The 13,561-nt window shown below is 39.4% G+C and overlaps 1 protein-coding gene across 1 annotated transcript; it reads right to left on the bottom strand.

The window, feature by feature from the left end:
* Positions 1-5,648: 5,648 nt before the first annotated feature.
* LOC115760858 lies at positions 5,649-6,422 on the bottom strand. Its single transcript, XM_030702411.1, has 3 exons — positions 6,325-6,422; positions 6,118-6,270; positions 5,649-6,063 (listed from the first exon to the last, which is right to left on the bottom strand). The coding sequence occupies exons 1-3, from the start codon at positions 6,400-6,402 to the stop codon at positions 5,722-5,724; spliced, it is 573 nt and encodes a 190-aa protein (XP_030558271.1). The 5' UTR covers positions 6,403-6,422; the 3' UTR covers positions 5,649-5,721.
* Between the last annotated feature and the right edge of the window lie 7,139 nt (positions 6,423-13,561).

Here is a 13,561-nt window from a genome sequence, read left to right as displayed (position 1 = left end):
TGCATCTAAACAAATGCTCAATTGTTTACTTAACAATCGATGGATGTTGCCTTTTGTGTGTATTATTGCCCCCTCTCTCTGTGTGTGTGTGTGTTGGCCACCGCTTCCTATAGCCATAAATCAAAAAGAATGTGCTAGCCATTTGTAGATTAATCGATTTTCATGGCTAAAGCATAAAAAAATATACATTCGTCTAATGTTTAGACACGGCTGCGAAGATAAACAATTTCTGCAAATTATAAACAGACATCAGATCGATTCGTCAATATCCCTGCCTCAGGTCTAGGCATTACATAACTAGTCGGCCAAGTCGAAAGGGGGTTAAAGCGAGCGGACTGCATAAAACTTTAAATTCCTTGACATTTTCTTCTTGCCCTGGCAGTTTCTTCACTTTGGTGCTGCGGCTGACATTTTGAATTATTTGCTGCAAATCGCGCGTCGCCGAGTGAATTTCTTTTGCGCCAGGGGCTAACGACCCGTAGAAAACCCTACTCTCTACAACCGCCCCCCCCCCCCCTCCCCGCTTCGCCAGACTCTCCCGGCCGACCCCCTGGCATGCCTGCACAGTTAAATTTCATAGCCGAAAATCACAGCAGTGAAAAGTTGAATTTAACGATAAGGAGCAGAAAAACGACAGGCATTCCATTTGATGGCAAAAAATTATTGGAATTTTGATGCGGTTCGCATTCAATAAACACTGCATATATCTATAAAGCACAATTTGTATACGCTATATAAATATACTACACAAGTCATTAGTATTGATAATGAATCCATTCGCGTCTGTTGCGCAAACGATTTCAATTCTGGCACATTATTTATGCCCCGATTTTGCGCATTTCCAAATTAATTTGGTAGAACATTTGTAATTACGCCTTATATATATATAAATAAATATATATATATATATATATATATATTAATATTAATATTAATTTTCATAAGCATGATTATAATTGCATTGCTAGTTCGCTTTTTTTTTAAATAAAATTCTATTTGACACTTTCCTGTTTTCTCTCAAAAAATTAATATATATAGTTTTCTTTATTTGAAATTGAGTTATTTATATTTTAAACAAGTAAGAGGTGCTAGTCGGCAGCTCCCGACTAGGGGATACCCTAAACCCTCTTCTTCCAACATCAAATGCATATATATATTCTATTTTAGAAGTTATATGTCAAGTTTGGTGACTCTAGCTCTTATTATTTACCAAAACTGCCCAAAAAACAGGGTATCTATATCGATATTTATCGATTGCTTGGAAACGGAGTAAGTTATCGATTATCGGAAACAAACTCGATCTGCGCGGGAACTAGGAGCATCTACATCTAAAATTTCAGTCTCTAGCTCTTATAGGTTCTGAGATCCTTGCGTTCATACATACGGACGGACGAACGGACGGACAGACAGACGGACATGGCTAGATCGACTCGGCTATTGATGCTGATCAAAAATATATATACTTTATGGGGTCGGAGATGGATTTTTGGATTTTGCACAAATACAATATACCCTTATACCCACTTTTAATGGGTTCAGGGTATAAAAAAGGTCTCTCATATCTAAATTTGGTATAAATTAATATTGAGGGTATTAATCAATAAATGTTGAATAGTTTTCTGTTCTTCAAAAAATTAGATATTCATTTCCTAAATTAAAAATATGTGCTTGATTAATTTTAATACATTTTTACACAAAGTTCAGTAAAAGATATATGCATTTATTTATCAAAGTGGGAATGCCCATACTTTTAATCAATTAAAAATTCCTACTTTAACTCAACAACGAGATTATAACCGACAAAATCACAAATGCTAACTAATTTACTTCGATCCAATTAATTCGAATAAATCTCTTATGCATTAGATAAACACATCAATTCATCAACTCATGCATGCGAAATTGTTTTTGACAGATGAGCCTTGAACCACTTGAGCTCAATTAGATTGATATGTGGCATTGTGTTATTTAAGCATTGAAACTTTAACGATATTTGACTAAAAATCAAATTATGAGTGAAAGTTGCACGCGCCACTCATGCATATGCCACAAGGCACCCAAACTCTCAGGTGGCATAAAACTAATTTGCAAGTTTGAAGTTTGAGCGCAAGTCGCAGAGCTACGAATGGAATACTTGTATAGCATCTATATAGTATATATAGAACTGGCTGGAGCAATAAAAATGCCAGCATAAGTGAATAAATACAAAGGCCTAAACTGTTGGCAGGCATAAATATGCATCTCTTTCCGAGAGATGCGTTCATAAATAAACGCTGCGAACTGGAGAAGTACTAGATGAAAGCTCGGCTGTTGGGCACCTTTGGGCCCCATCCATTTGCTGCCTGAAAGGCAACACCTACCAAGTTCATTAGGTATGTATGCGAGGAGTCTAGTCGTGCTGCGGTGAAGGCGGACTTATGTGGGGGGAGGAGTGCTGTGTTGCCTTTAATGCCTGCGTTCCCTTCCCCCACATTTATGGCTGCCATAAATGTGCCAGCTCATTTTGTTCGTCATGGCAAGGGGCGGAGGTGTGGCAGATTGTTGCCTGCCTCTAATGTTATTCAGACAAGATGAAGCACTTAAGAATGCGTTGTGCGATGTCAGCTGTGGGGTCGTTGGGCAGGACGTACTCAGCTGTATGTAAGTATATGTATATCTAATATCAGATGGTTGTCTCCGTCGCCCCTGGACAGACAGGTGATAATGAACACACTTAGAGGCAGGCAGCAGGCAGCAGCAGCAGTACATGGAAGCCGGAGACCTGCACACATGTTGCCATTTAAGCAGTTAATGGCGTGTTTAAAGCTAATTGCCATTGCCAACTGCCAAATGTTAGGGGCCCCCGAAGCAGCCACAAAAGCCTCGGCTACTTGTTTATTAACTTTGCAATTTATTTTATGAACTTTTTGTGTCGCCTCCGGTAACCGCAACAAACGCTGCCCCCACAATGCAAAGCCAAACCCTAAATAATGCAGCACACATTGTGCGTTATTTTTGTTGCTTCAGTTTTCTTTTTATGCCCTGAACCCATTCAAAATGGCTAAAAAGGGGTATCATGGTTTTGTGCGAATGTATGTAACAGGGAGAAGAAGGTATATAATTTCTTAATAGTCGAGTCGATCTAACCAAGTCCGTCTGGCTGTCCGTCTATCAGTCTGTCTGTCTGTCGTCCATTTGGTACTGGTAAGGAAAAGGGTATCCCCTAGTCAGGCACTCCCGACTAGAGCACTCTTACTCGTTGTTTTTTTTTTGTTGACACAAAAAAATTCTCAGCCACATATGTGTTTTCTGAATATCTGTGGCGTTCATTTACTTAAAGAGACGTTTTCTGTTAAATTTTTATTTCGAACTGATCTTCTGATATAAAGAAAAACCATTTAAAATTTATAAAATGTTCACTCATGTTCCCAAGCCAATAGCTTTGTTAATTGTAATTGTGTTTTGTTTGTAACAATTCCTTTTGTTGTATTGCGCCTTTTCACAAACTATATTTAAACATGAATCAATATTCAATTTAATTAACCCAGAACTCGGCTGAAAACAATGCAAAAGCAACAAAATAACCGCATAATTACAAAATATGAAACAATTCATAAAAAATAATAATTAACACAATAAAAATAAAATATAAAGAAAAAAGTACACAAATTAAATACAAATTAAATATTGTATAAAATGCAATGCAACATCAAAAAATACCCTTAAAAAAGCAAAAAAGCAAATTCCAAGCACAACAACAATCAATAAAATCATATGAACATTTATGAAAGCCATGCACAGTTTTTTGTTGTTTTTTATGTATTTATTTCACTTTTGGCTAACATGAAACTCAAACAGCTTTAAGGTTTGTTTCAAGCAGGACATGCTCAAGTCGAGCTATGTGAACTGCGAAATTGCTATTTTGTTTTATACACATATAAATATATATATTATATATATACATATATACGTTTATCCACGGGGAGTATCTCATTTGGCTGGGCTTTGTTGTCACAGCGACTGTGAAAATGTTATTGTTTTGGGTCCAAATGAGTCTGGAGGCGAGCAAAATGGGAACTGACAGCAATGCCGACGGTTGCTGCCGCTGCCACTGCTCACCTGTCACTTAATCAACAGGACAACAACAACATTAATACAGGGGCCACAACAATGGAAAGAAAGCTGGCCCCAGAGCGCGCCACATTTGCTTTTGGGGCCAAGGTCTTGGAATTTTGGGCTGCTGCCTATTTGTGCCTGGGCTCAAAACGCTTTGGCACTAAAAAATTAGTTTTCCTTTATTGAGCCGCCAGTGATTGCCAAAGTCTACGTGCGGCTAGTGATTGGGCCCAAGTTGCATGGGCATGTTGCCCAGCTACGGTTCGAGCATCTTTTGTTGCGCGTGCCCAGCCGCTGGCCTTCGGGTCACATTGCGTATACGCAACGTAAGTCTAATCAAATTTGATGCAAACACTTGTTGGCTTTGCAAATAATGCGTGTTGCTGGGGCGGTCGGACGGACATTGTTGGGCATCTATGGAGCCGCAAGAGATTAGCGACAGATTGATGTTTTGTGGCATGATGTGAAAAATGGCAGCTGTGCTTAAATGCTTAACAAGGCAATTTGCGTGCGGCATTATGGCCATTGTTTGGCCTGGCTACCCGCTCCGTACCGGTGGTACGCATCGCGGCCAGCTCGTCCAAAAGGTGGGCGCGGCTGTCGTTATTAGCATGCCATCAGGCATGACGACGGCCCAGCAATTTATGCAAAACGTGCTCAAGTGCCGCACATCGCGTGAGTGGCGCCAACTAACGCCAACTACCTAGCCACGCCCCCCAACTCTCACCACACTCTGAAGGTAGAACCAGCCGCTAACGGCTCATTATCAGCAGCATGAAAGCAATGTCTAAATTATATGTATATACACACATTTTTTTTTGGAGCTTGCCAAAATGCATTCATTTTGGGGGTAGCTTTAAAGGCTTCGAATTCAGGTCAGCCAGCTGAAAGACACTTAAGGCCAAGAGCCCAAATAAATGTTAAGGTCAACATGGCAACCAAAATATATATATCCAAGAAAAAACAGTTGTTAACAAGTGTCACAAGTAAAATAACTTATTATGGCGAGCAGTGTTGGTAAACGTAGCTTACTGATTGGTTAATTTTTAATTAATGCGACCATGGAAGATAGTTTGAGGCAATAGAAAAGTGGAAAAGTATTGTTAAACGTAAAAAGCTGATGTCGGTATAAGCACAGCTCTTAAGCTATCTAAAGCATACAACATACAAGACAGTGTTGATCAAGGTAAAATTTGTAAAGTATAAGATAACCTCTTCAAATCCCAAACGTTTTTGGCACGCTCTAATGCCGCGACAAAGAGTAAAACGGCATTGTCAGCAACAGCAACAACAACACGCAACAAAATCAACTTAGGGGCAGCAACTGCAGCTCCAGCTCGAACAGCAGCAACTCGGACCGCCTTAACAATTGGCAATTCTTCACGAAACTCACCCGGTGGAATGTGCCACAATTGTGCACAGCAGGCAATTCGTCACGCCCACAAATAAATCTAAATAAACCCCTTTGAGCTGATCCAAAAGGATGCCAAATGAGTGCAAAATCGGAGCTCTATACCAGTTGCTTTTACATCTAAATATTGGCCTCTTTTATTTGCAAAACTTGTAATTGGGGCTTAGATTGGGTTAAGAGCATATGCTGCTAGCTAATTTGTTCACTTTTTTCTCTCAACCAAAGACATTTTGTTTCGTGCTTAACTTGGCTATGAACTCAAAGCTCCAGTCCACCTCGCCTGTCACCCTGAATATGACCTTGTAATAGCCCTCGGGTGCTATTTCGGGCATACCCTCGCCACTGATCACACACTTCTCCAGTTTGTAGATGTTTTTGGGCCAGGGATCAACGTTGTCGGGCTGCGGTAGATTCGAGCAGTGGCCGAGATTCTTAAAAATTATGTCTTTGTAGTAGGAATTGGTATACTTTTTATACGTCTGCTTTGGTATAGACCACGGCAGTAGAGCATATTCATCGGGGTTGCCCGAAGAGCTGCGATACGCCACAGCCTCCACCTGTTAGAATATCAGACTAATTTGTTAAGAACACATTTTGATATTGTTACCCACAATTGTTGTCTCATCCGTATCGTAGTTCCAGTTCAATGTGGCCGTTATGGCATATTCTCCGGGGCCCACGCGTTCCATTTTTGCCACAAGATTCATTTTCTTTGGATCCGAGCTTTCGACAACAACAGACAGCGGCTCGTAATCCCAAGTTCGCTATTATGGAGATTATCCAGTTAGTATTCTGTATATAGCCAGTGTTCCACTTACTTTGCCGGCACATCCATTGAGCAACAGCACAAATGTGACAATTCCCGACGCAGAGCACAAAAACGAACGCGTAAACATTTTCGTTGTTAGCTTTGAGCTACTGAGCACATTACTTGTGTTTTATATAACATTTTATTGGTCCAAAAGTCCATGTAGATCTCTACATTGTTAGAATCGGACTTGTTAACATGCTTTCAATGTGCGCATCGCATTCATTAGATTGGGCTAATTGTATACAAATTTCATGTCAACGAGTCTGGTCTGGTCTGGTCTGGCCCTCTATCTGATCAAAATTTGTACGAATGTCAATGTTGTGGCGCGTATGTCGCCTTCATCTGGCCAATGCAATGCAATACAACTCGTTAGATTTTCCACTTAATCAATAATTGTCCATATGTTGGTCTAATTTTTAGCGCATCTCAGTAATTGTACTAGGTAGCATTTTCTCAAAAAGCAAATAACTTTCATACAATCGTTTTCCGCCAATTTTTCACTGTTGCGGGTGGAATTTCCCAAATCTCTGCAACAGGTATTTCTTAAGTTCCTATGTAGAGCTTTGAAAATAAGCTTCAAGCAAATCGGACAAAACTTAAAACTTAGCCCAAGAAATATTTGTATCGCATTTCTAGCCAAGATTGATTTTTCATATAGATGTTTACAAATGAATTTGAGCACGAAACGTCATCCACCAAATTTTTGATCCCATTTGCACCAAGCAAGAAAGAATTTTCAAAAAAGTGCGAAACGCCTCTAAAATGAATTTGAACAAAGATCTTTCAAATTGATTTTGAGGCCGATCGGATACTTGCGGGTGAAATTTCCCGAAGGTAACTATAGCGAAAATTTCAGCTTCCTAGCTCTTACGGCTTGGGCTGTGCGTTGATCACCAATCAGTCAGTCAGTCAGTCAGTCAGTCGGTCAGTCAGAACAACCAGTTTTATATATATAGAGATAAAAAATAAAATAAAAACAACGCCTCAAATATTCACTTTTGTAATTGGATGCTGTCATCTGTGACTGTCGACTGCGCCGCATACCTTAAGCTTTACAATTTAAAGCACGGCAGCCCCACTCCAGGAAACACGCCAGCGGCACTCAGCGCAACAAAATATAAAAATCAAATCGATAACGAAGCATAAATACGCTTACGAGAAGCAAAGTGCAGCTCGTAACTGTTGAAGGTATTTTGTAAAATGACAACAAAGTCATTTCTTCAACGATTCTTACGATAGCGACATATGATGGTAGAAGTACTTAGTAGGAGCAGTAGCAATAGATAGAGAGGCATATGTATATTCAAGATATATATAAAAAAGAAAAGGTTTTTTATTAAGAAATTATTCTCGGCCCTCTGATATCTATATGATATATAGATATTAAGCCTACAAATAAGTTTAAAAAGCCAACTAGATGAATAGAAAGAAACTGACGGACTTGACTATCAAGTATATAAAAGTCAAAAAGGCTCCTTTTATAAACACGTTACAAAATGTATTTCAAATTTATGAAACTCTATGCAAGGGCATCAGAAAAAAAAACGTACATAAAAAGCAAAATACTCGAATTGTGTGTGTGCATGTTGTGTTGCTGCCACCGTACCCAATTGTTGTTGCTTTTGCGAGTTGTTTTTCTGTTGTTGTTGTTGTTGCTGCTGCTGCTGCTGTTGTTGTTGTTGTTGTTGCCATAAAGTCTGTGTGGGTCTCCTGTTCTTTTTTTTTTTTTTTTTGTTTCTGGTATGCTCCGGCTCCTCACCATTGAAGCGCATTGTATTCTGTTTGTTTTATAGTTATTGCTTTTGTTTCGCCTTCTTCAGGGTTCTTCAGCGCCCCCTCCCTCACGCCCACGCCCACGCCCATGCCCATGTCCACGCCCGCATTTTATGCACATTTAATCTTATGACAGGCAAAATGTTGTAAAATTGTTTATGGCACTTTGTGACATGGTCAGTTTTTACATTTTTCAGCATACTAAAAAATTTTATTTGCACATATGCGAACAACTACAAGATTAACGTATCACACTCTCAGGTGATCAGGTGAACCTTTCAGGCTAAAAGTGTAACAGTTGTGGAACATTTGATAAGATTCTATTCGATTCGAAGATGGATGGGAGAGATTTGCAGATGAGGTGAGAGCTGAGCTAGCTGAGAAATGTCGTCCTGCATATCAATAAGAGTCTCGAGCTTAGACAGAATTTGTAGCTAAGTGTAAGAACCAATTTTGTTAACATAACAGAGCACAAAAACAAACATAAGTTTTAATAGATAAGTTCCTTTCAAATAGAAAATTCAAAATGATTTTTCTTATCTATAATCTTAGAGTCTTAGAGAGAAAAGAAAAAGTATTACGATGCTTGCAAATTTCAAATAAATGTAAAATTGCAAAAAAAAAAAAAAAATAATAATAATAATAATGAGTTATACTGTTATTTAGATAAATGAATGTTATTCAAAATGAATTACCTAATCCATAACCTTAGAATCATAATAAATGAAAACAAGTAAGAGTTTCTAGTCGAGAGCTCCCGACTAGGGGATACCCTGAACCCTTTTCTTCCAACATCAAATGCATATATACATTCTATTTTAGAAGCTATATGCCAAGTTTGGTGACTCTAGCTCTTATTATTTACCAAAATTGCCCAAAAAACAGGATATCGATATCGATTTTTATCGATTGCTTGGAAACGGAGTAAGTTATCGATTATCGGAAACAAACTCGATCTGCGCAGGCACTAGGAGCATCTACATCTAAAATTTCAACCTCTTATAGGTTCTCATACAATATACCCTTATACCCATTTTTAATGGGTTCAGGGTATAAAAAAAAAACGTTATGCTCCAAATTCCCCAGCCCTATTTTTACTTTTAATTTGACTTAACAAAGAAAGAAACTTTATTTAATTTAATATTTATAATTTAATTAAATCTTTCTCCCGAATCCTACCCCAAGCATACTATTTACTAATTAATATCTTTTTATCAGAGATGTTTATTTTCTTTTTTGGCCATTTCTTGTTGTTTTATGTTTTTATAGAAATTGCTAAGCAATTTTTGTCGCATAAATATTTAATTAATATTCAACATATTGAAAAATGCGAACTAGTTTAAACCAGTCCGGGCATATTTATTTGTAGTGCTAAAACTGTGGCAAAAGTAAAAACTATTATAAAACAAATTTGCATGTGGAAAAACTCTTAAAAGCAAATTGAAACTTTATATAGAGCACGTATGCATAAATTATATTGCACTTTCGAGTTGCCTAATTGCAATTACTTGGCCGTAACTTACCTGCGGGCAAATGTTTCCAGTTTCTAGTTAGCTGAGTTGCTGGCAACCTGTTGGTTGCAGCAGCTGCTGCTGCTGCTCTTTGTTGTTGTTGTTGTTGCTCTTGTCCTTGTTGTTGTTGTTGTTGTCATCCGCTATTGGCAGACAATAGAAATTTCCACTCAAACACTTGGCACGCTATTTGGTTTTTGTGTCAGTGCCGTGTCCAGCTTAATTTCATTTATATTTTAATCGAAATATATTTGGCCAAGCTGTCTGCCCATTTGGTTTAGCCGCAGTTTCACATAGCTACTCGTAAATATGTATGGATGTTTTCGTATAAATTTTGAAAAATTATTATTAGTTATTTGTTGTTTGCTTTGTGCTTTTTGGTCTGCAGACACATTTCAATTTTCTTCTGGTCGATTTTGAAAATTCGGCGAAAAGTCAAGAGCCGCAATTTTTATTACGTTAATTTATGATTCGAAATTTGTTGCCAGTTAGCGCTAGATTTATAAGCATATGTTTGTCTCTCTATATATGTACTTTTAGTTAGGTACTAAGCTGCATCGAAAAATATATTATAATATAGTTGTTGTTGTTGTAATAGTAGTAGTAGTTATGTATTCCCTTGAAGGTTTCCTGTTATTTCTTGAATCGTTTCAATTTGGTCTGCAGTTGAGCTTGAGCTAGAGAGTTAAAGTTGAGTTGAGTTGGGTTGCTGAGTTTTTCAAATTCGTTGCGCCTGCCACTTGATAAGGCCAAAAAATAATAGATTGCGTTGGTAACCGAAAGCGTAGAACTTGTTCAACATTATGGCCAGTTTTGAAACCGAGCGCGCGTGCTTACACGACACCAAAACGGAGTTCAAATAGCTTGCATTGCATTAATTATTCAGGTAGTGCGAATACATGTAATTGCATTTATATATTTCTATATATATTTGTATGTATATGCATGTATGTATATGTATATGGTGGGGTCACGGAAGCCGCGTCAAAACTTCACAAAGTTGCGAGTCGGCCGAAATGTAACGAAACGTCAAACGTAACGCGCGCGATAATAAAATTCTAAAGCATACTTTTTAGCTATGCTGCACATTGCACTCACACTGACACAGACGCGCGCACGAACACACACGCACATGTACACGCAGACACACACACACACACACACACACACGGACGCACACACAGACAGTTAGGTACTTGTTGTTTCAGCGGCAATGAGCTGCCTTCAGGCATTTAACTTGTCCTCTTTGGTCTTTGGTTTATGCCGTGGCGCCCTTGCGGCCAACATCACGTCCAGCTAGCGACTGAGACAACGCTGCGTATACGCAACGCCGTCGACTGTCGCTGTCGCTGTCGCCGTCGCCGTCTATTTTCGGAGTAATCGCAAAGCGTCTGCGCAGAGAGGCGAGCACAACACAGATTGCCAAGCGAAATACAGAGGCACAGTCGCAAAAGAGCGCCAGCCAAACAGAATCAAGCAAGTGGTTTGCATTTGGGCCATTGGCCCTAGACAAAACATGCCTAAACACACACTCACACACACACACACATAAATTGTGAGCCTGTTCAAAATAAATTGTTGAACTAATCTAAACATATTGAGCAGGTCCTGTACACACACACGCGCGCAGCTGCGAAGCGCTTCAGTAATCAAAGCAGCCTTCAGCTAATAAGTCAATTTGCGGCCAAATGAGCAGCAGGTGTGTGTGCGTGTGTGTGTGTGTGTGTGAGTGTGACAGCATAGGTTAATGTGTAAGCATTTAATTACCTAGCAACTGGCCGGGGCACAACAAAACCCACAATCAATTGGCCGCCCCGGGGATGACATCTAATGTTATGCCTGGCCATGCCATGCCCTGCACTGCAGTTACATATAATTAAATCTAAATGAAAAGCAAGTTAACAACAACAATGCAACATGCTTGGAAAATTGCTTAGCAGGAAAATCGATGCAGTTCGAAGGAGCGACAGCAACAACATCCGTTACGTACCGTTGTCAGGGTGCGGCAGGGGAGGTGGTACGCGCGGTTTGCGGCACGATTATCTTGCTTGGGTAAGTGTGAAAAACTTTTTAATTAAAATTCACACGCAATATGTTGCGCATACGCAACGTTGTACCCGAAGATTGTCCCCCCAACCCCCTCGCTTCCTGCAGCTGTCAGCGCATCCCCGCTCATTAGCGTTCAAATTGTGCGCGTATCATGTAATTTAGATTAGTTGCAAATTGAAAATGTAAAGCGATTGCGGTTTTTTTGACTTCAACCAACGCACAACCTCTTTCACCTGTCCGCCTCTTCCCCCTACCGCTCGCGCGACCCGTCCAAAGTTTGTCACCTAGTAGAAGCTGACCAAACAATTTGCAAACTCAGCTCAAGCGTTAAAGTTTTGCAGCTCCGGCCCCGGTTGTTGCGTCTGGCCAACGCTTAACCTCTCTGGCTTGGCATTGCAAAAGTTGTTAAATACCTAACGATTAAATTATTACAACAACAAAATGTTTAGCATATTGTTTAGCCACGAACCCAGTTGCTCTTATAAATATTAATGCTGCCCAAGCAAATGAATTCATTTCACTCGAAGCTCTGCTCTATGGCAGTAAAAACATTCATCAGGTAAATTAAGTTTCTGCGAACAGCTACCAAAAATTAGGCCAAAAAAGTACTCTGCGACTTTATTATGCGCCCCCTTTTTTTTATGTCCTTCTCCCTAAGGACACTCGAGGTGTTGTCACAGCAAGGCGCGTGTTGTTAGCCATGATATACAAACATTCGGGAAACAATTGTTTAAAAAAGTCGGCTTTAATGCTTGCTTAAAAGTTGAAATAAAATATAAAGCATCCAGCAATAGCTTAGTTATATGAGTTTCCGTACCGAATCAGCATATTGCTTGCACTAAAAAGTGTTGTAAAATACCGAATTAATTGAATACAAAAACTGTTGCCACAAAAAAAATGTATTTTCGAGCTATCCTACCTATTGAGCTATAGTAGAAGCTCGCCAAAACTTGTGAATGCAAAGCTTGGTCAAGATATATTAAAAAACCAATAAGCTTTTCATAAAAGAACTTCGTTTTCGAATTTGCAACTATTTGATATGGTCGGATCCTAACATATGTATTCACCTGCAACAGTAAGATGAAGCCAAGCAAATAGCTTAGCTGAATAACTAGTTTGCATAGAATGGATTTATTATTTTAGAAAAGTGCACAAGCTTTGAGAACCTTCTCCACCAATTTGAAATACTTGAAACAACTTAAAGCACACAAAGAAAGCACAGGGAATAGTTGCATAGAAGCCAGCTTCAGGCTTTGCCAAAGCCCACCAGCTGCGAGCTGAATATTTGGTATGCTTTTGACAACCCCCCCTGCGATGCAGTGGACCATCGCAAAAAACAATTTTACGCATTGCGTACTTGTTGCTCATAAACAAAAAAATAGAAGAAAAAAAAAAGAGAAGCTTCGCACTGTTGGAAATTGCAAAAAAATTCGAAATTGACAGTGAGGCCTGGCCTATCCATCAGGGCCTGGCTCATTGCATTGGTCGCATCGCAACCTATGAGCATCTATAAGGACTAAACTCTGATAGTCAATAATTGAAGAGTTGAGATTTCAATGTGGTCGTAACTTTCAGCAAGAGCATAAAAGTTACAATTGCTGCAGAGGCTTACAGACTTTCTTATACTCGTTCACAGTGCGAAAAGAGTATATCCGGCAGGTGTAAAGTACTTTTTTTGAAAGTGAACTGGAAGGCTTGGAAGAAGACTTTTGTATATATACGACCATGGGGGGTGGAATTCATATCTCAAAGTATCCATTCCTGGCCTACTTTCAGCTTTTATTTAACTGTGAACGAGTATTAGGCAGCCGGTTACACCCGACTGGCCTTGCAGCGCAATTGCCGCGACTCGTTTGCCGTTGCCAAGGTAGACAAGTCAGACAGGGCTGTATTCGAGCGTGCTCGACTGCA

The sequence above is a fragment of the Drosophila novamexicana genome, unplaced genomic scaffold (assembly GCF_003285875.2).
Source record: "Drosophila novamexicana strain 15010-1031.04,08,12 unplaced genomic scaffold, DnovRS2.1 tig00000462-arrow-pilon, whole genome shotgun sequence".
Lineage (NCBI taxonomy): Eukaryota > Metazoa > Arthropoda > Insecta > Diptera > Drosophilidae > Drosophila > Drosophila novamexicana.
Note: the sequence above shows the minus strand (reverse complement) of the source record. Positions and strands in the feature narration are given on the sequence as shown.

Coding starts and splice junctions, on each gene's coding strand:
- LOC115760858 (XM_030702411.1), bottom strand. CDS start 6,402: ATGTTTACGCGTTCGTTTTTGTGCTCTGCGTCGGGAATTGTCACATTT. Junction 6,271..6,324: donor TCAATGGATGTGCCGGCAAA/GTAAGTGGAACA, acceptor TCTCCATAATAG/CGAACTTGGGATTACGAGCC. Junction 6,064..6,117: donor ATACGGATGAGACAACAATT/GTGGGTAACAAT, acceptor ATATTCTAACAG/GTGGAGGCTGTGGCGTATCG.